The sequence below is a fragment of the Arvicanthis niloticus genome, chromosome 1 (assembly GCF_011762505.2).
Source record: "Arvicanthis niloticus isolate mArvNil1 chromosome 1, mArvNil1.pat.X, whole genome shotgun sequence".
NCBI classification, from domain to species: Eukaryota; Metazoa; Chordata; class Mammalia; order Rodentia; family Muridae; genus Arvicanthis; species Arvicanthis niloticus.
Window position 1 is genome coordinate 132,716,784 of NC_047658.1, and position 21,963 is coordinate 132,738,746.

The 21,963-nt window shown below is 45.5% G+C and overlaps 1 protein-coding gene across 2 annotated transcripts in view; it reads left to right on the forward strand.

Moving 5' to 3' along the window:
• Positions 1 to 21,963, forward strand: part of Dock8 (dedicator of cytokinesis 8) — a 192,763-nt gene that overhangs the window by 119,039 nt on the left and 51,761 nt on the right. For both annotated transcript variants that reach the window (XM_034504951.3, XM_076918617.1), the window contains 6 exons: positions 2,258 to 2,422; positions 3,615 to 3,787; positions 10,526 to 10,621; positions 12,936 to 13,031; positions 20,509 to 20,658; positions 21,244 to 21,357. In XM_034504951.3, the coding sequence (XP_034360842.1) occupies positions 2,258 to 2,422; positions 3,615 to 3,787; positions 10,526 to 10,621; positions 12,936 to 13,031; positions 20,509 to 20,658; positions 21,244 to 21,357 (794 nt within the window). The remainder of the gene's footprint in view (positions 1 to 2,257; positions 2,423 to 3,614; positions 3,788 to 10,525; positions 10,622 to 12,935; positions 13,032 to 20,508; positions 20,659 to 21,243; positions 21,358 to 21,963) is intronic.

A 21,963-nucleotide genomic window follows, 5' to 3' on the forward strand; every position in this document is an offset into this window, starting at 1 on the left:
CAGCAGGCAGCAGGCAGCAGGCAGCAGGCAGCAGGCAGCAGGCAGCAGGCAGCAGGCAGCAGGCAGCAGGCAGCAGGCAGCAGGCAGCAGGCAGCAGGCAGCAGGCAGCAGGCAGCAGGCAGGCAGGCAGGCAGCAGGCAGGCAGGCAGGCAGGCAGCAGGCAGGCAGGCAGGCAGGCAGGCAGCAGGCAGGCAGGCAGCAGGCAGGCAGGCAGGCAGGCAGCAGGCAGGCAGGCAGGCAGGCAGCAGGCAGGCAGGCAGGCAGCAGGCAGGCAGCAGGCAGGCAGGCAGGCAGGCAGCAGGCAGGCAGCAGGCAGGCAGCAGGCAGGCAGCAGGCAGGCAGCAGGCAGGCAGACAGGCTGGCAGGCTGGCAGGTTGGCAGGCTAGCAGATATGCTTTGCCTAATGAATCATGGCTATTCACAAACCAACTAAGACTGGGAGCACCTTCTTCAACATTTGACATGAAGACAGGTCCAGTACTGTTTTGTCAGACTCCCCACATGTTTAAAAAAGGAAGGAAGAAGGGCTAGAGGGATGGATACGTCGTTGAAAGCACTTGTTGCTCTTGCAAAAGGCCCAGGTTCAGTTCCCAGAACCCACACCGGTCACACTATGTGTATGTCCATTTTAAAGGAATCCAATGCCCTCTTTTGACCCCGACAGGCACTGCATTGACATGGTACATACGCATACATGCAGGCAAAACACTCGTATACACCAAAAAAAAAAAAAAAAAAAAAAAAAAAAAAATAAAAGTAAAAAAAAAAAAGTTTTTTTGAAAGAGAAGAAGGGGAATGGTGTGGGGGGGGGGGTTAGAAAGAACATTAAAATGGGTTCTTAGGGCTAACGCGATGGCTCAGCAAATAAAGGTGCCTGTCTCCAAGACTGATTGATGATGTAATCAGATGCTTGAGGTCCACATGGTAGAAAGAGAGTACTGACTCCCATAAGTTATTGTCTTAACTCCAGATTTTCCCCATGGCGCGCACACACACACACACACACACACACACACACACACACACACACGTTTTTAAATAGGATTTTTGTGGGGTGGAGCTGTAGTTCAGGTACTTGCTGGTGATGCCTGGGGCTCACTGGCCAGCCATCATAGCCTACCTGACAAGTTCAGGCCTGTATTAAAACAATGAGGTGGAGAAACAGTTGAGGGAGACATCTGCTGCCAGCATCTGGCCTCTGCATACATACACATGCACACAGGAACATACGCACACAAATGTGCACATGCAGACAATGAAGGACTTAGTCTGCATCCATTTATTTGGCACCTGCTTCTGCTCTGTCTAGTCCTGTGGAAGGCACAGTATGGGGAGGACAAGGCACAGACAATTGTGAAAAATGCACTCGGCCTGGGGATGGTTTCCAGCCTTCACAGGGAGGCTGCTATATTTACCACCGGGCATAGCTACAAAATGATACAGTTTCAATTCCTGTCACTGCAGGGTATTGCGGGCTTCATGCAGGAGACTGAGCATGGAAGGGGTGGTCTGACTTTGTGGTCAGTGTAATTTTATAGCAAGAAGTAAGGAAGGCACTCCAGGTGAGGAAGACAGCATGAGCAAAGTCAGGAAGGAGGAAAGATCACAGAATGGGATAATCTGATGGCTACCTCACTAGGATAGTTGAACCTGAGCAGAAACAGGCACAAAGTTGGCTAAAGCCAAATTATGATGGGCTGAGAGCACCAAACCAATAGGGTACAGACGGTTTGCATGGGCCTGCTGTGGGGGATGACATAACCTGTCTTTATGTTTTAAAAATGTGTTATGCATTGCTCTCACATCTGTTGGGCATCCTGTTGAAATGCAGATTCTGGCTCAGCTGGTCTGGGGTAGGGCCAAAGGCTCAAGCCCAAGGTGATGCTGATAATGTCAGTCTGGAGAAACAGCCAGTTTTCAGCTGAGTTTAGAGAGTAGTGGCATAAGGACATAGACATGTCCTGGCTATGGGAAACTGCTGTTTGCAGTGGAGAGAGAAAAAGGAGATATGAGCCAAGCATGGTAGGCTGTGCTGCCATGCCTGTAATTCTAGCTGAAGCAGGGGGATTGCAGTGAGTTCTAGGCCAGCTTGAGCTACACAGAGGGAACATGTTTGTGGTGAGCAGATCAGGAATACTGGATCTGACTGGAACATGGTGTTTCTTTTGCCTGGCTAAGGTGGTCAGTGATCAAGATGTACTGTCACTAGCCTGAGAACATCTACCGCAGTTTCTCTTTTTTCTTCTTGGCTCTTCAGCAAACTTCTCCCAGTTTGCCTTCGAGTCTGTGGTGGCCATTGCCAATAGCCTGCACAACAGCAAGGACCTGAGAAAGGACCAGCACGGGAGGAACTGCCTGCTGGCCTCCTATGTGCACTATGTGTTCCGGCTGCCTGAGCTGAACAGGGAGGCACCCAAGTCAGGTAGTACTTCCTGGGGGGTGAGGGGGTACATCCAAGTCAGGTAGTGCTTCCTGGGGGGGTGCACCCAAGTCAGGTAGTGCTTCCTGGGGGGTATGCACCCAAGTCAGGTAGTTCTTCCTGGGGGGGGTGCACCCAAGTCAGGTGGTGCTTCCTGGGGGGTGCACCCAAGTCAGGTGGTGCTTCCTAGAGGGGTGTACCCAAGTCAGGTAGTGCTTTCTGGCGGGGGGCAGGTATCTGGCAGGGTACCACCTCAGACCACTGCCATGGCATTAAAGGTTCAGTTTTGGTTTTCAGAGTAAAACTTATTTAAGTGCTGAAATTAAAAGTTTCTAGATGCTTCTCCCTCCCTATTTTATGTTGTACTGAGTCTGCCCAGTTGGTCACTTTTCAGTGACCTTTACCCTACTGCCAATTTATGATCCACCTGAGGATCTGCTTTTAAAGATGGCGCACAGTCGACTGTAAGATTCTAGAATAACAGCGAAGAAAACAGTATCTATCTCACAGCAGCGACGCCATAAAAAGTCCCTAAACTTTTCATTACATAAAAAAGTTCTCACTCTCCTGAGCTAAGTTCATAATAATTCATTTCACTATTCTTCTTAGTTATTTGCATAGTCTATAAACCATATTGCCTGGGTAGCCTGATATATAAAAACATCATTAGTAGACTTTTAGAAATCCCGCATCCAAATAAATTTGCCACCTTTTTAGTCTCTGCAGTCGTATTTTTCATAAATCTATAATTTCAGTCCAGTTTTTAAACCACAGTTGGACTCACTTTGAAATACTGCATGTTTCCACCCTCAAAAGATGTTTGTGGATGACTCAAGTCTGAGCAACCTTCCTCCGAGACTTAGATTTCATCATTCAAATATTGATCAAACAAAAATATTCGTGTTTCTTGTTTTCCTTGAGAATTCAGAAACTCTGGCAACTGGTGACAGACTGGTACCAGGCATGTGTGTCCAGTCCCCCTACAGACCTCCCCCATCCCCACCACCTCAGACCCTGCCCGCTTCACCCAACACTGCCTCCCTGCCCCTCACAGCTGCAGAATAGTGAGTCTTCTTCCCAAGGCCCCATCTGGTAGGTTTACATTCTGCCACTCCTCCCTCAGTGGGTCTCTTTCTTGAGCTCTGTAACTGAGTCTGCCCTGTCTGTTGACATGTCTCTGGCTGCCCGGGTACAGGTGGCCCCACTGCTGTAGTCCCCGACCCCCGATACCACACATATGGACGCACATCTGCCGCTGCAGTCAGTTCAAAGCTGATGCAGGCCCGTGTGATGAGCAGCAGCAACCCGGACCTGGCTGGGACACACTGTGCAGCAGATGAGGAAGTTAAGAACATCATGTCTTCAAAGGTAGGGGCATGGCAAGCCCTGGGGCGGGGGCACATGTACTCCTGTTTTGCTTTTTAGCTGATGTGTACTGCCCACATTTCTGGGTACAGCATGATATTTTGATATATAAATACTTTGTGTGTTGATCAGGCCAGGGTACTTAGGATGTTCAGCACCACATCCATCCATCTTTCCTTGGTGGTAAGAATGCTAACATAGTCTTTTCTAGCTGTTTAAAATCATCTGTTGCAATGCCATTAGTCACAGTCACCCTCTGTGCAGTAGTGTATTCCTGCTGAACTGTGGCACTGGAAACACTCTCTACTTTCTGAATTCTCAAGTAGGCCTTCCAAAGCGCCTGGGATCTATTGTTTTTTAATTTTTAATTGGCACAGAGCTGTTAGACACATCCATTGGGTATAGTATGATGTTTCAATCCATGTATACAGTGTGCAGTGATTAGACATGTCCATCACTCAGACATACATCATTTTTTTCATGCTAGAAGTAATTAAAGTCCTGTCTTGTAGCTATTTTGAAATAGTCATTTAATTGTTAGCAACATAGCTACAGTGACTCAGTTCCACTGTTGGTAGTGTTTTTACCTTGGAGTAGTACATTTGTCACAGCTATGAACTAACATTAATGCATAACTATCATTAACATAGGCTCCTACTTTATTCCAATCTCCTCAGTTTCCCTAATGTCCTTTTAGCTATTCTGTGGTCCTCTCCAGGGCCCACACAGCATCTTTCGGCCCTGTGTCCTTAAGTTCCTCTTACATATGACAGTTTCATAGACTTTCCTTGTTTTTTCATTATCTTGACAGTTTCAATGACTAATACATATTTTATTGGGGATTTTAAAAACAAGCAGTTCAGACCAAGCAGTGATAGCACAAACCTTTAATCCCAACACTTGGGAGGCAGAGGCAGGCAGATCTCTGTGAGTTCGAGGCCAGCCTGGTCTGGTCTACAGGCCTAGTTTTAAAACAGCCAAGGCTACACAAAGAAACCTGTTTTAGAATAAAAGAAAAAGAAATTTTCCTGTGGTTTAATTAACATGTTCAATTGCCCAGCAGTGGTGGTACTCAGGAGGCAGAGGCAGGTGGACCTCTGTGAGTCCGAGGCTAGCCTGGTCTACAGAGCAAGTTCCAGAACAGCCAGGCTACACAGAGAAACTCTGTCTTGAAGAAAAACAATAAAGACAAAACAACAAAAAAACCAAAATATTTAATTCACATGCATAGTGTTCAACCCTCTAAAGTTCATAATCCAGTGGGCTTTAGCATATTCCAAAGACTGCAACAAACGTGTTGCTGCTGTTACTGTTTGACACAGACACAAGCAAATGCTCCAAATGAGTGCTCTCCCCTCACTGCCCAGAGAGCTGGTTTTAAACAGGGCAGCATTACTGTTTGTTTTTTTTTTTTTTTTTTTTTTTTTTTTTGCTAAGCAAGACATGACTGTGGCTGTTGCTGACAGCCTTGCTTTTTACATTTTTGTTAATAAAAACAAAAATATTAAGTTTCTGTATATGTGCAAAGATCAAGTTTTCCTGATTATTTTGTAATAGGGGATAAAAATGTAGTCCAAACAGAGAAGGGGTTTTGACCATTGTTGTTTGGTGTAGTACCACATTAAACCACAGCGGGGCACTGTTCTCATAGTTTTTCCCTGCTCTCCTAGCACACTGAAGGAACTGTTGGTTGCTGAATCTTTTTGTGTTGTTTTAAGTTTGGGGGGAATTGGTTGGGCTGTCTGTCTGTCTGTCTGTCTGTCTGTCTGTCTGTCTGTCTGTTTTTTAAGACAGGGTTTCTTTGTGTAGACCTGGCTAACCTGGAACTTGCTCTGTAGATCAGGTTTTGCCTTCAACTCAGAGATCCACCAGCTTCTGCCTCCTGCGTGGTGGGATTAAAGTCATGCACCACCACCGCCTGTTTCTTTTAGGTTTTTTGACATAGGGTCTCACTCTGTAACCCAGATTAGCCTAGAATTTATATGTAACTCAGACCAACTTTAAACTCACACCTATCCTCCCGACTCAGCCTCCTGAGTGCTAAGGTTACAGGTGTGAGCCACCAGGCCTAGCTAGGTACTCAACTGCCTTACGCTGACTTTGTCAAATACTTTTATAAAACACTTACTTAGTTTACGTGTGGAAGCATTTCTGCATGTATGTATGTATGTATGTATGTATGTGCACGATGAGCATGCCATGTGCCAGAAGATACCAGAAGAGGTGTTGGTTATGAGCCATTATGTGAATGCTGAGAACCGAACCAGGGTCTTCTGCAGGAACAGCAAGTGCCCAGGAACATGGCGCCACCTCTCTACCTCTGTCGGATGCTTTCATAGTACTTTTCCAGAGCTGATCGTGTGAACTTTTTAATTAGAACCAGTAATGTAGGGTGGGTATTTTGTGCTTTGTTTGTTTTTTATATTTGTCCATCTTCGTTGTACATGTGATGGTTTTATAATTTCAGGGAGATCGTGTCTGTTTCCCTGATCCCTCAGTACCCTCCACGACTCTCCTTCCTTTCTGCTTTCATTTCATACGGATTTAACGGATTCATGTGTCTATATACAACTTGCACACCACAAACGAGAGAACACATACAATTTGTCTGCGTCTGGCTTGCTTCATTTAACGTGGCGGTCTCCCAGTGCACCCGTTTTCTAGCAAACACCATAACTTTGCTCTCTGTGGCTGAATGAAACTCCGTTGCGTGTACAGAAAACATCTTCTCTCCCTCTTTATTTGCTAACAGACATTTAAGATGTTTCCATAGCTTGACTGTTGTTAACTGATGTAATAAATATGGATGTGCACATGTCTTTCCAGTATGTGACCGGGAGCCTTTCGGGTACATAGCCACCTGTGGAGCAGCTGGGTCAGAGGGTAGTGCTGGCTCCAGTGTCTGAGCACCCACCATACTTATTTCCATACCAGCAAGGGAACCAGGGTTCTCTTCCATCCACCTTCACCAGCACTTTATTAACATTCATTTTCTTAACAACTATTCTCTTTTCAGTCTTTATTAATTCTTTGAGAATTTTAGACAAGCCCTTTCATGATATCCACCTCAGCGCCTTCAAGGCCTACTCCTGTCTCCCTGACCACACCAAACTTCGTGGCCTTACTTTCTGGTTTTGTTGTTGTTTGTTTGTTTGTTTGTTTTAAATAACCCACAGAGTCAAATTTGTGCTGCCCATATATGTGTGTATGTGTGTGTGAGTGTGTGGGTGTGTGGGTATGTATGTGTGTGTGTATACACACACACTCATGGCGCAGTCATCCACTGGAGAGTGGTTGACCTACCAGAGGCCACTCCCCACCCCCACCCCCCCAAAAAAACTAACTCTTGCCCTAAAAGCCAACTGTCCATAAAGTTAGAGGTGACCTCATGAGCCATGCCCTCCCCGTAACAATGGCTCTCCTCAATGAGGGTGAGATATAATCTCAATGGTTATTTCATTGATGCTTTTATTTTTTTCCTCCTTTTTTCTGGTGGGGGAGGGGGAGAACCTAATGTCCTTATTCTGTATGTGCTATCCAGTTTTCCCAGCCCCCCTAAAGAGGCTGTGTTTATCCAGTATGTTTCAGGCTGGCCTTGAACTCCTGACCTTCATGAGTGTTGGGGTCGCCTTTTTCTGATGCCTAAGGATCCCATATATGTGTCATGTGTTTGTTGGCCAATTATTCTTCATCTTTTGAGAACCATCTGTTCTTTAGCCCCTTTATTGACTGGGTTGTTCCATTCTTCAATATTTAGCGTCCTTATTATATTCTAGGTATTAACCTTCTGTTAAATGTACGCTCAGCAAAGGTTCCCTGTGAGGTTGTCCCTTGTTGCTTCCTTTGCTGTACAGAAGCTTTTTCGTTTTGAGCAATCCCATTCATCAGTTCTTGGGATTCTTTGCACAGAACATTTACTGCCATTTTGAAGTGCTTTCTCTGTGTCTTAAACTAACTGTCTCTTGGAATTTCTTACGTTAAATTCTTCCTTCCATTTTTACTTGATGCGCATACACTGTAAGAAAGGAGAGATGAGGACCTAGTTTCCTTGTTCTGTATGTGATACACAGTTTTCCCAGCACTGCTTACTCAAGAGGCTGTGTTTATCTGATGTATGTTTCTGGCATCTTTGTCAAACTTCACATGCCTGTGGCTTTGTGAGTTTAATTCCAGCTCTTCTACCTGCCTTATTGCTAAGGCTTTCTACTGAGGGTGTGTTGTTGTTTGACTTACTGAGATCTTCATTTCCAAATTTCAATTTATTATTTTTCATCATTTCTGCATTGAGTTCTCTTTCCTATTCTGTATTGACTTCCTTTTTCATCCAGCTGTTTCTTTGCTGTCTCCTTAAATTTATTCAGAAGTGTACTTGTGTCGTTTAGTGTTGTTGGTCATTCTTATAAATAGTCTTTTTAAATTCTTTGTCTTATTTACTTCCACTGGAATCCATGGCTATAGAACTGGTCATTTTTGGAGGAGTCATGTTGCTTTGATTTTTCAAGTCTCTTATGTTTCTGCAAGGGGACTTGTACATCTGGGATTACGTATTGATTGGGTTTGTTGATTATCTATGTCATTTGAAATATTCCAATATCCATCCTTCCCACTAGGTTGGAGCTATACATTAGTGGTTAAGTCAGATCCTCAGAATACATGTTTAGGGCATTGAGCTTAAGCTTCAACATGGGAAAAAATAGTCTTTGTGTGATTTGTATGAACACAAGTGCAGATTGTCCCTGTGTAGCCAGCTGTGTGTGGATACAAACTGGATCTGTGGTCGCATACCTGGAAGCTAGTACACAGCACCTTGATGCAGTCACTTGTTTGACTGCAGATGGTGATCCCATCTCTCTGTAGCATCTCACTGCCCCTTCTCTGGGTGTGTGTGGATGGATGGGCCTCAGCTGGGAGCAGAACCCTTGTGGTGGTGTGTACTTCCTACATTTATCTGTTCGTTGTTTGTCACATACCCAGTCTGGTTTATGGGCCACACAGTGAGTATTTTAACTGGAGGAGTCTCTCAGTCAGTGGGACTGACACTTTCTCCTGACACTCACCCTAGTACCATTAAGCATTTGCTCCTGTGTTGGGCACAAAGAACTATCCAGTCCAGTTTATTTTAGACAACATGGTATGATGTGGGTAGCCACCATGGACCACGATAGCTAGTGCCAGGCATCTGAGAGACTGTGAGTCAGCACAAAATGGCTGGCAACAGATGTCCAGGGAACCCAAAAGTAAGTGATGACCTCATCTGCTCTGTAACTCTTTTTTTAGCAGAATGTCACTTTTGTGTCATTCTGTGTAAATATGAGGACTTCCCTTTTGTCTTTGCTTTCACGAGCCTGCCTGTATGTGTCTGTCTATAGGTCTGTGTGCCTACCTTCATGTAGCCCCTATGCAGGTTTAACTTTGTGCCTGGGCCTGTATCTGCCTGAGTGTGGCTGGTGTCTGTCCCTATATGCCTAAGTGCCTGCGGGCAGCTGCCTACCTAGCATGGATAAAGCCCATCGTATCTTCCAGTCTCTTTAGCCCTCTAGCCTCCTAGGGGTCTCCTTCCCCTCCCCTGGCCCTCATCCCCAACCCCTCATCCCCCCACATACACCCCTCGCTACCAGCACCACCCGGCATCAAATCTTGGTCCTCACACACTACTTGTCCACTCCTGGGAAGCTGATGAGTCACTCGGTCCAGTGGTGTTCCTTCCATGTAGAACTCTGCGTAGTTCTGAGGCTTCAGAGTGAGCTATGCAGAAAAGGACAGGCCTGTAAGGGTCCCTTGCCCCTGACTCACAGGGGTCTGTTTGAAATGGCTTGTTACTGTGAATGTCAGATTCCAAGAAAAGAGAATTTGCCTAGCACCAGTCTGTTGTACAGACCACGAGACTTCTGTCTGGAATGCACATGTTGTCGGTGGGATGTCCTATGCTGATTACGCTGTTTGAAGCTCAGGTGTCCCCTCTTTCTTTGAACTCAGTTTCTCCTCTTTGAGGGTGCATATTTGTCTCCCTGCCCCCCTCATAAGTTACCTGGTACTTAAGAGTGTAAGAGAAAATTTCCCGGCTCTCTATCTTAACCTCAGGTTCCCATTCGCTGGGTTATTCTGGGAATACAGCACTTTCCAGTCAGGAGCACTTCCAGAATGACCTCTGAACTCTCCCCTGTTCTGTTTAGTGAGTGATCTTTCTTTCTTTGTCACTGAAGCATGTGTGTGTCTGTCTGTCTGTCTGTCTGTACGTGCGTGTCTGTCTGTGTGTGTGTCTGTCTGTGTGTCTCTGTGTGTGTGTCTCTCTGTGTGTACGTGTCTGTCTGCCTGTGTGTGCATGTCTGTCTATCTCTGTGTATGTCTCTGTGTGTGTGCACGTGTCTGTCTGCCTGTGTATTCGTGTCTGTGTGTGTGTGCGCGTGTGCGTGTTTGTCAGCATCCTTGTAGGATGGTTGCTCTCCAAGCCTCCCACTTTATCCCCTAAGGGAATCCAGTAGTCGCCACTTGGGCTTTACCATCCTCCCGGAGTTGGTTCCTGTGTTTTAATTATGCTTTAACTCCGTGTTGCTGCACGTCAGTCTATTAACAGTGACTGTCCCAGGAACAAGTGACATAACTTACTTTCTTTGCTTTGTTTTATATTTATATATGGCTATTATTTTGGTTCTAGTACAGAAAAGGTATAACATATAATCAAAACCAATTCTGAAGTTGTGATTTCCAAGAAGCTGCCTCATCACGGTTTATATGTTCCAGATTGCCGATCGAAACTGCAGCCGGATGTCTTACTATTGCTCTGGCAATAGTGATGTTCCAGGTTCAACTGCAGCCCCAAGACCAGTCAGCAAAAAGGTACAGACCAGGGCAGTGTGAGGATAATCCCAGCACAAGGAAGGACTCACTAGTGTCTTCATGTTGCGATTGAAAATAGACACTAAGTGCTTTCTTTCTGTTTCTAGCCCAGCTAACACACACACACACACACACACACACACACACACACACACACACCACAGGGCGGGGGGGGGGGATGCAGGGGGTATTGTCTCTTCTCCATTTTTATTTTTGTCTATGCATCTGAGTTGCCTGAAAGGTTTTGTAAACTGTTCTGTGGACCCTTTCCCTGCTGTTTTTAATTCAGTACATCTGAGCTAGGTCAAAAGAACTTAGATTTTGACCAAGTTCCAAGCTGGTCCTGATTTAGATATCTAACTCTGAGAACCCTGTGTTCACCTCTTTTGTTAGGAGAAGGTAAGGTGGAGAAAGATCTTGGCTGACACCTAGTGCATTCAGAAACATCCCGAGCAATTCCTCAGGATGACCTATAATAGGCCTCAATTCTGAGTTCAGAAGCCATGCAAAGTAGGGAATTCCTGAAGCCAACAAATCTCCCTGGTCAGTACAGTGAGTGTGATCAGGAGAGACATAGGTTATCAAACCAGCTGTCTGTCATGTGTCCTTCTCTGCCAGCCCTCCCCCCCCCCCCCCAGAGGCTGAGGTCCTGATTACCATTCAAGATCCTTATTTAAGTGCAGATACACTAACTGCAGTTACACGTGAAGCCGTTTGCGGTCACTAACAGCATGGGAAGATTTTATTACAGACTTGGAGAGCATGGCCTGGAGGAGTGAAGGATGGGGGATGGGAGGTGACGCTGAGCCTGACGCTGTACACTGGACAGTAATCTGGGCACTGGATGTCAGCAAGACCTTCCAGAAGTTAACTCTGAGAGGGAAAGTGACAGGAACATGTGGTTAGGCCCAAAACTAACTTGTCAGCTACCCTAAAATGTAGCATTAGGCTGTCACAGCCACTGGTTCCAAGTTCTGCTTTCCTTTAAAGACTATATTATTAAAGACTGAACATGTGCCATAGTCCTTAACCCCCACCCCCACCAGCACTGGAGAGGCAGAGAGAGCTCTGTGAGTTCAAGCCAGCCCGATCTACATAGAGAGGTCCAGAAAACAAGAACTATGTAGTGAGTCCTGTCTGAAATTAAAATAAAACACCAAAACAATCAACATATTTGCCTAAAGTCTGACTTCCTTAGTGCACATCCTGTTTGGTTTTTGCGGTTGGCTTACTTTGACCTGGAATGACCAGAAGGGACTAGGTTTTATTTCAGAGGGAAAGTTAGCCAGTGTGTTGTCTTCGTAGCTCAGCAAACAGTTTCGCTGCTTGGCTGTCTTCCCTAACCTCTGGAGCAAGGTGTTCTTACAATAACACTGTCCAGTAAGCAACATAAATTACACTAGGCAGCAGCTTATCCTAGCCTAATCTCTTCCTGCCATAAGACTCTGGCAGACAGACTGACCTATTTCTAGCGGCTAACTCCAAGGCTGGTGGAACATGTCTTTCTTCCCATAGGGCGGAAGTGTGTAACATGCTGTCATGTGCCCTGTTGGCAGCCAGCGGGGTTAACACTCAACCCTATCCCTCCCGGATGGCACAGCCTTATTTAAGACTGCATCAGCAAACAGATGTTTTCCAATGTACTGAGATTACTAAGGTTCAAACTGCCCCATAGAATGGGCAAAGCCAGTCAATGAGCAGAACTTACTGCAGAAAGTAGTTGAAACACCATGACATCTGCTCAGAGATTTCTCCATGTGTCTCCTTTCAGCTTAGATAAGTGGCCCTCAAATTAAATGTCTATAAGAAGTAGATTTCATTGTATGCACCCATCCCGTGGATAGCTTGAAAGTTTGTCATGAGCAATCGTTGTTACAATTTGTTTTTGCTTTAGCCTGAGTTTGAAACTTAACTCCCACACAAAGATGTGAAATTTGAGTGTTGAAATAGTTCTTGCTCTCCTGGCCGCAGAAAACCCACAGAAGAGTTTATCTGTGTGTATTCTAGGCTTTGCACACATGTGTAAGACGAGTGAAAGCTGAAAGAACCCTACTTTTGCCTTTAGTTGGTATGGCGCTGTCTTGGTTTGCCCAGCACTGAGCAGGCCCCCAAGACAAAGGGCTTTTCATTTTGAGTGCCCAGATGAGTTATTAGTTTTACTTTTGCTGCTTAACACACGCGCACGCGCCTGGGGTACCTTGGACCCATGCCTCTCAGCTATTGTATCAGAAGAGAAGGAAAGGGGGACTAGTGGGTATTAATTAACCTTGCCATCACAGCCTGGTTTTGTTTGTTTGTTTGTTTGTTTGTTTAGCATTTCCATGAGGAGCTTGCCCTGCAGATGGTGGTCAGCACTGGACTAGTGAGAGAAACCGTCTTCAAGTACGCCTGGTTCTTCTTCGAGCTTCTGGTGAGATTTTTGTGTTTGTATCTATGCTTGGCTGGGCAAGTGAAGCACACATGGGCAAAGCAGAGTTTCCTGTGTCAGAACCTAATCCCAAGCCTAGGATTGTTCCTTGAAATGCAGCTCTCCTTCATCCTCTGTCTGTCCATCTTCCAACAGACTTTATCCACTCTGCCTTAAAAAAAAAAATCAACCCCCGTTTTTGCATCTCTTCATGGTTCCTGCCTGACCAAGCTGCCATTGCTCCCCATGTGCCTCTTGAGGCATCTTTGCTCTCAGCCCATCCCTCCCACCCCAGGCAGCCAGTATCATACGGACTGTGTCAATCTCTTTGTGGTTTTCAGAATGCTCAAAATAAAGTGTCATTTAAAAAAAAAAAAAATCACAGGGGTTAGGGATTCAGCTCAGTGGTAGAGCACTTGCCTAGCAATCACAAGGCCCTGGGTTCAGTCCTCAGCTCTGAAAAAAAAAAAAAATACCATAGCTAGAATGCCCTTGTATAATCCTAATGTGTACCTGTGTCTCGTGCCACGGTCCCTCATTTAGCCACATTGGGTCCCTTTTTAGTTCCTGGGAAACACCAGGCCTGGCCTTTTTAACATAAAGCTCTTTTTTTTTTTTTTTTTAATTTCCTCTGGAAAACTACCTTTTATTGATCACCCTCAACACACTTTCTGCTCTGTCTTCTGGCTCCACCGCCTACAGAGCCCTTCTCTGGCTGCCTTACTCTGTAATGGTGTCTCCACTTTACTAGCCTCCTCATGGAGACCCCATTCTCCCCTTACTAGCACTGTATGCGATTTGCCATTGTTTTCAGTCTTACCTCCTGGATTTCTGGGATGTGATCCATCTTCATTATTCAATGCTTGATATCATAAGCAGAAACCAGCTACACTTACAGTACTTGTATAGTACAGTATGAAATCTGTATGTATGTTTACCGACCCATGGTGTCCGTCTCCCAGCAGAACAGGCAAAGGTACATTTGTTGTTCCTCCATGGTATAATAAGAATAGTGCTGATATCTACCTTGTTATTCACAGACATGAATAGACTTTGTCATAAAGACTGTTAAGAGCAGAGGCTGGGGAGATGACTCAGTGGGTGAGAGCACATGCTCTGCAAGCCGAGAACCTGAGTTCGAATCCCCAGAACCCACGTGCAAAACTAGGCGTGTGGCTGCATGTGCATGTAACCCCAGCATTGGAGGACAGAGATAGGCAGATGCCAGGAGCTCAGCGGCCAGCCAGCCTAGCCAAATCTGCAACCTTCTAGTTCAGTAAGAGTCCCTAGGTAAGGACAGGAATGGTGGCGTACACCTTTAATCACAACATTCCAGGAAGCAGAGGCAGGAGAATCTCTTGTGAGTTCAAGGGCACCATGGTCTAAAAGAATCAACTTATGGGACAGGCAACAGAGAAACCCTGTCTCAAAAAAAATCAAAAACAAACAAAAACAGAGTCCCTAGGTAATAAGGCAGAAAACAACAGAGGGATGTGGCATGCAGTTTCTACTACCGGCTTTAATTAAGCCCTGTGCGGACAGCAGCATGACCAGCCCCTGTCCTGGTTCTCTTGGATCCTCAGATGAAAGGCACAGACATACACAGACAGACAGACAGACAGACAGACACACACACACACACACACACACACACACACACAAGCTTATTTTAATATGCTTTTAGCTCAGTGGCTGGGCACTTTTAAGCCTTCCTTGGCTAGCGTGCCCTTCTCTTCACTTCCAGCTCAACACCTCTAAATCTGCCCTCAACTTAGTTGCCTGGTTACCTTCTCCTTGCTCAGTACACTAAATCTGCCCTCAGCCTAGTTGCATTTTTAATCTCTCACTCCACCTGAGATCTCACATGCCCGGTGGCTCACATGCCCAGTGGTTCGTTCTCTTCCTCTAAAGCGTGGCGAATCTCTCTCCTTCCTTGCGTCTCCTAGCCTGCCTTTGGGAACCTGGAAGTCCTGCCACTTCTGCTCAGCCATTGGCTACTAGCATCTTTGTTGATCAGTCAAGAACCAATTGGGAAACAGGATGTTCAGCGTTCACAAACAGATTCCCAATCAAAGCCTCAGAACCACCCTCTACAGAGGAAGACATCCAAAACCCAGTCCTGCTTTAGTCTCCACATGTGTGGGGCATGTGCACAAGCACCCACCTTCCTACTGTAGTACTGGTGATTAAACTGAGGGTCTGGTGCATGCTAGGCAAGCACTCTCCTACCCTCTGTTGCCAACACAGCATTTCTTTGTTGTTAAATAGAGATGCAGTTAAATGCAAAAGATGTGAAACCACAGATGAGGAATGACTGAGAGGGGGCGGGGCTTTATGTTTACTGAATTCGTTCCTCTAAAAAGAAGAATTTCTGCCTGAGCTCTGTTTCCTCCATTGAAATCGGAGGTAGAGAAAAACAGCAATACTGAACAATCAGACAGAGAGAAAGGGGTCAAAGGAAATGAAGATACCACTCATCTGAAGGAAGCAAGGCATGGTGTGTAGCAGAGTTAAGAATCTAGCCTTTTACTACAGAAACAGTCTGAATCCCTGAGAGGGTCAGCGTCCGAAGGCCTTGTCTGAGAATGACGCCAGTGCACCAGACTCAGACCCTAGAATCACGTGGGAGTGTTTGATAGAACAAATGAGGTTCTTCACATCCTCGTCCTGTCAGAGTGGAGGACACACCATGTACTTACCTGTCTTCCCAGGTGACTTCAAGGCACACCTACAATGCCCTAGTCCCCACCACCTCTACTTTGTGATTCCTAACCATAGCTAAAGAGCGCTGGAATTTTGACCAATTCAGCACCAGTTCTTAGTCTACAAGCCAAACTGGTTAAAGCCTGTGGCTACAGCTTGCCAGCCTTTGGTTAATAGCATCACCAGGGTATACATGAGCTCTGTGGTCTGGCACAAAATGGACTGGTAACAAAATTCATTCCCCTCTTTTTCAGGAGGCACAGAAAGTATTTTTTTAAAAAAATCTCATAAAACAAAACAAACACATTCTGTATATCCTGCTCTGCCTGCTGTCTGTCTCACCCTCAAGCTCCCCCTCAGAGACGAGCCACTTAGGCCATGATCCATCTATTAATAATTCATAAAATAATCCCACATTCTAAGCCAAAACTGCAGACTGAACACAAAACAAACCAACAAACTAAATTTGCCTTAATGAAAGGTGTCTTGATTATGAACTCACACATTTGCACACACTTTCTCTAACCACTCACTCTTAGGTCTTAGGCAGCACCCTGCTTGTGGGAAAAGCACCTACATTCCTGGGGCAAGGACTCAAGCCCAACTACGTGAGGGTTCCAGTAGCAACTCTGCAGGCTCCCAATCCATCCTTGAGATCCTGTGAGAGCCCTGCTTCTCCCCATAGCACACACCAGGGCTAGAGAGATGTACCATCCTGCTCAGCCAGGGACAGGTAGAGCCTCCCCTAACTCTCAAGTCTGTGTTCTTTCTGTTCACTATTTTGCCTCTTGGAGAAGCTCAGAGTTTAAACATCTCAGTCCATCATACTGACTGACAGTAGGCTGCTAATCCATCCATCCAGTGAGAACACTGTATGGCTTATCTGGTTCCCCATTATCATGAGCTCAGCTCGAGTGGTTCCATAGAGCATCTTGTAGCTCCATTTTAAAGGCAAGTTTGTATTCTCTGAAGAAATAACAATGACTCTGTCTATTGTGTAACCTCAGTAGCAGTTGGCACGGCTGAAAGAAAGAAAAATAACATCCTAAGTGAGTTAAGCATCTTACTTATGTGTGTTAACTACGGCCTTAAATATTTTTAAAGCATTATCTTGTTTAATCTTCCTACAGTCTTGACTCGGGGTCCTTATGATTCTGAGTTTGCAGGTGGGGTTAGGGGAATAGCAGCCTCAAGAGCTTCCAGGTCTGTCTGGGGTTGTGGTGGTATTACTTCATTGCTTATAACTACAAGGAGCTAAGAATCATAGAAAAGGTGAAAATTGCTTCTAACTGGTATAAGTTGTTCACTAAGACTTGTTTGGCCCAAGAGAAGTCTAAAGTTAATATGCCCCTCTTCCCTCTAGGCCCCCTGTGCTACACAGATGACATCATTTAGAAAAGTTCTCATGGATCAGAGCGCTTTGATGGGGTTAGTCTAAATGCAGACCTACCAGGACAGCAGATACACAGGGCTCTACAGGCTGTAGCTGCTTTGTCAGGGTCTCAGCAGCTGAGAAGCATTTATCACAAGGCCTCTCCCAGGGTGGCTGCTGTTACAAGCGGCAATAAAGAAGCATTTATCACAAGGCCTCACCCAGGGTGCCGCAGCTGTGAGTCCTTTGGTTCCCTAGCCTCATTCTGAAGAGTCACAGAGAAAGGACAGAGCAGTTGGGGCATAGAGAAATCTAGAGGCAGATAAGAGGATCCACACAGCAAGGGCTGGAGCCTCAGAAAAACTTTGACGCTGCCAGGGCCACTCTGTGGCAGTAGGTGTGACAAATAGCTAAACCTTTTACCAGTGACCTCAGGCTTTAGCCTCCTGTTCACCAGAACAGCCAGAGCCAAAAGGAAAATGGGGAAAGGGGCCATTGCTACAGTGTGCAGACACCTCCTGAACATTCACAGATGGAGAAGGGCAAGAAGCCACATCAGGAGTGGGGGCTGTGGTGGACATAGAACAACCATCGATCCCAGACCCAGGCACCTCAGTTCTCCGTGCACTCTTGCAGACTTACCTGACTGATCCTCAGAAAGCCTGAAGGAGAGAACAACTTCCCCTAGGCCTAGGCAGCAGAGGGGCAGTTTGACACCTCCAGCTGTGCTGGCCACTTGGTGCTAATGAACATTAACTTTGTCACAGGAGCCAGTACACTTAGTCCTTGGGTGTGTTTCACACATTTTAATGAATGAGCCCTGTGCAGCTAGAAACCACTGCTTCTGACCTCGGAGGCTGGGAGGTAAATAGATGACCTAGTTCACATCCTCTGGACATGTCACCCTGCACGAGGGGTTCTGAAAGGTGTCCATTCTCAGAATGGGCCACAGAGGCAAATGTGGGAGAAGTTATTTTACTATCTCACCAAACCCTACAAATGGGTTAAGCCCCACTGGTATTTTTCTGGGTTCTTCTGTGAGGAGCCAGGGATACAGGAGCTGGCAGGTTGCTGACAGTCTGGATGTGGGCCATCAGCGGGAAGTACTATTGTGAGAATTATTTATTTGGTTGTGGGATGGCCAAACCCAGCAGGCAGGAGCCGAATGTGACAATGAGTTCAACAGGCTGGCGCTAGGGTGGGTTAGCCAGCCGAGGAGCAGGATTGGGGTCACCTGAACAAAGAAGCCTTGTCTTCCCTGGCCCTTGGCTGGAAGTACAGTGAGAGAGATACTTTTGTCTAACAAAAAAATTGCACCCTGTTCCCACCCCTCATTCAGGTCTTCTCCCCGTGCGAGTGTGCATCTCTGGGACCAGGGATATGTCTGTATGACCTGGGCTAGAAAGTACCTTTAGGTTAGGAGAAATCATGGTTCTTACATTGGATTTTCTGTGGTTGGGTCTGCCCTGAGCTAGTCAAGGGCATTATCTGAAACATGGATCAGAAAGCTGGCTCTGTCCTTCCTTCTTGCATTGCCTCTTCTGTGTTTGTACCTTGTTTGTCTCCGTCTTGACAGGGTTATGTTTCCAGAAACAGAACTCTGCTGTTAGTGCACAAAGGGTTGCATGTTGTTCAGAGTGGAAGCCAGTTTCCAAGACACCAGATGGGGCAGATGTGGGTGGGTCAGCTTCAAAAGAAATTGCTTTTCTGTTGCTGGGTTGTTTACTTGCTTGCTTGCTTTTTTGTGTCACTTGCTTGTATTGGCTGATGTTTTTTGCTTGCTTGCTTGCTTTGAGACAGGGTCTCACTTTGTAGCCCTAGTTGATCTGGAACTTACTATGGAGACCAATCAGACTTTGAACTGGTAGTAATTCTCCTGCAGCAAGCCATCTGTTGGGTGCTGGGATTAGAGGTAGGTGCCACCAGGCCCAGCTGACAGTTGCTTTTGCTGCCATGCCCTGACTAGCCTGTACAAATTCATGAACTTGACTTCAAGATTTTAGCACACAGCCATGAGAAATCCCAGTGTAGTGGATACTTTGCCTTTTTCTGTGATAAAATATTCTGAGGAAAAGAAAGAAGAAAGGGAGGGAGGGGAAGCGAAGGAAGGAAGGAAGGAAGGAAGGAAGGAAGGAAGGAAGGAAGGAAGGAAGGAAGGAAGGACAAGTGGGTTTATATTGGAACACAATTCAATGATACAGTCCATCAGGGTAGGGGTGTCATGGTGGCAGGAGCAGGAGGGAGTTGGACACATTGCATCCACAGTCAGGAAACATAGAGTTATGAATACCATGCTCAGATGCCTTTTCCCACTTTGCTCAGCCTGGAAACCAACCACAAAATAGTGCTACTCAAGGAAGACAGGACCTCCTCCTGACTCCAGTTACCTAATCATGCCCAGGCTTATCTCCTAGGTGGTTTCTGATCCTGTCAAGTTGACAGCTGGCAGAAACCACCACCCCAACCTTCCCAGTCAGACTGTCACAAATAGCTCTCGGCAAACTCACCCAACTGTAAGACTCCACCTCTGATGATGTCAGAGGATGACCCCAGAATCTCCTGGCCCAGGGGGAACCCAAAAATTATACATGGTCTAGATTTTAAAATAGTAGGCATAAACTATTATACTAGTATTATACTAGTTACCAATTGATTAATAGGTTGGTTAACTATAAGTTAGGCATAATAAACTTAAAACATAATTTTCCCCAGAAGATGAGCCAACATGGGCTTCATAATGAGACCCACCTCAAAAACACATAGTTATCTCCTTCAGAGGCAGCATTCTATATAATGGTTAAATTTCTAGGTAGCCAACAAAATCTTGATTGTTCCATAATATAAAGTTTAGAGTTTAATTTCTAGAAGTAGAAATTAACTCAAGGTGAACTAAAGAATTGCTTTAGGGGAAAAAAAAAAATTGGATTTTTAAACTCATTGTGGGAGGGGCCTTTCCCCCCTCCCTCCTGACTGTAGTTTTAGGAAAAGAAAACTTTATGTCCAGACAGCATTGTAAAGTAGTTCCTGTGTGTCTTGTATCATGCACTGTAACAACCTGTATGCGTCTGAGGACCCAGCCTCACTCTGTCTCCAGGGCCAAGGATGTGGACGAATAGGGTGCCTTAAGACACTGGGTTAATCAGTTAAGCTCCAGGCTTTGCCAAAAGGAGCCCCCTGACTTGGGCTCAGGAAAAGGACATACTGCCCACCGTGTGTGTCCAGCCACCATGGCAACCATTCTGTGCGTCAGAACATTTCCTAGTTCAGAGCCATCTTGGACACCACCAGCATCAATAAAGTATCGGGAGGTCCATTGTGAAAGATTTCCTTCAAGCCAGTCTCCTTTTGTACATTGTCCAAGCACAGCACCAATCTCTGTGTTGACATTGTCCTGTTCCTCTATAGGTAAAAAGCATGGCGCAATACGTCCATAACCTGGATAAACGAGACAGTTTTCGGAGGACTCGTTTTTCTGACCGCTTCAAAGATGACATAACTACCATTGTTAATGTGGTCACCTCGGAGATAGCAGCCCTTTTAGTGAAACCCCAGAAGGTAACCATATGTCTCCATTTTTCTAAATTGTTTGCCTTGACAGTGTTACTTTAATAAGCAGGGGAAAAAAATAAACCTCATTGGGAAACTAGGTAAAATATAACAACAGTTAAAGTATAGTGTGGCTGGAGATTGCTGTAGATTGCAATGCAATTGATCATTTAAATGATTTTATCAGAGAGAATACTCCTGCTCTCGGGAGATTCAATCTGCAGTTTAATGGAGCAAATAGTGGATAGTTGCCATCTACTTGAAAATGGTTTTAAAAATATATACAGAAAGAAAGAACAATGGTTTTTTTTTAAGTTAAAATATTTTAAATTATTTTTATTAAGTAAATAAAAATTTAAAATGTAAAAATTCACAGCTCAAAATTTTATATATGGAATGGGACTAATTACATACCTCTAAATTTTGCATGTACAAAACAAGAGCGATGGAAAAAAATTCATCTAGAATTAAACTTCACCCAGAATAATAGTGGGCCAATATAATAGTCTCTCCTCTCCCAGTGTTCACACCAGGGACCTGGTAGTTCCAGTCCAGGTCCAGGCAGTATGATGTGTGCCTCTGCTTATTTTACAGGAAAGTGAACAGGCAGAGAAGATCAACATCAGCCTGGCCTTCTTCCTGTATGACCTCCTTTCAATCATGGACAGAGGCTTCGTGTTCAACCTCATCAAACATTACTGCAGCCAGGTGAGCGCCCTGGAGCTGCAGCTTCAGCCCCTGCCCACTCGCTGCATTTGTGACAGAGTGTTGTCATCTTCAGTGTGACCCCACACATCTTGGACTTTCACCTTCTGCACAGTGTGCAGGTTCTTCAGCCATACTGGATCACCTGGAGCCCTGGAGCATGCATCAAAGCAGTTAGCAAGTTTGTCTGAGGAAACTGAATTTTCTTAGCAGTGTGATTTGCTCCAGTTAACATCTAAGAGAAATCACAGGACTGTGCATTTAATCTTTGATCAGGGCATTCAGAGTTTGAGACTGGGATGATGGCTTCATGTACAAGCTGGACCTGAGCTTAGAGCCACAGCACCCACCTAAAAGCTGGTGATGTAAGCCTCTCACCCCAGGGTTCCTGGAGACAGACATTGAAAGTGAAGCTAAGGCAGATAGATCCCAAGGGCTGCTGGAAAGCCATAAAGGAAAGCATTTGACATTCTTCTGACCTGCAGATCTCTCTCTCTCTCTCTATCTATCTCTCTCTCTCTCTCTCTCTCTCACACACACACACACACACACACACACACACACAGAGAGAGAGAGGAGAGAAGAAAGCAAAATATGAGGCTTCTTTTC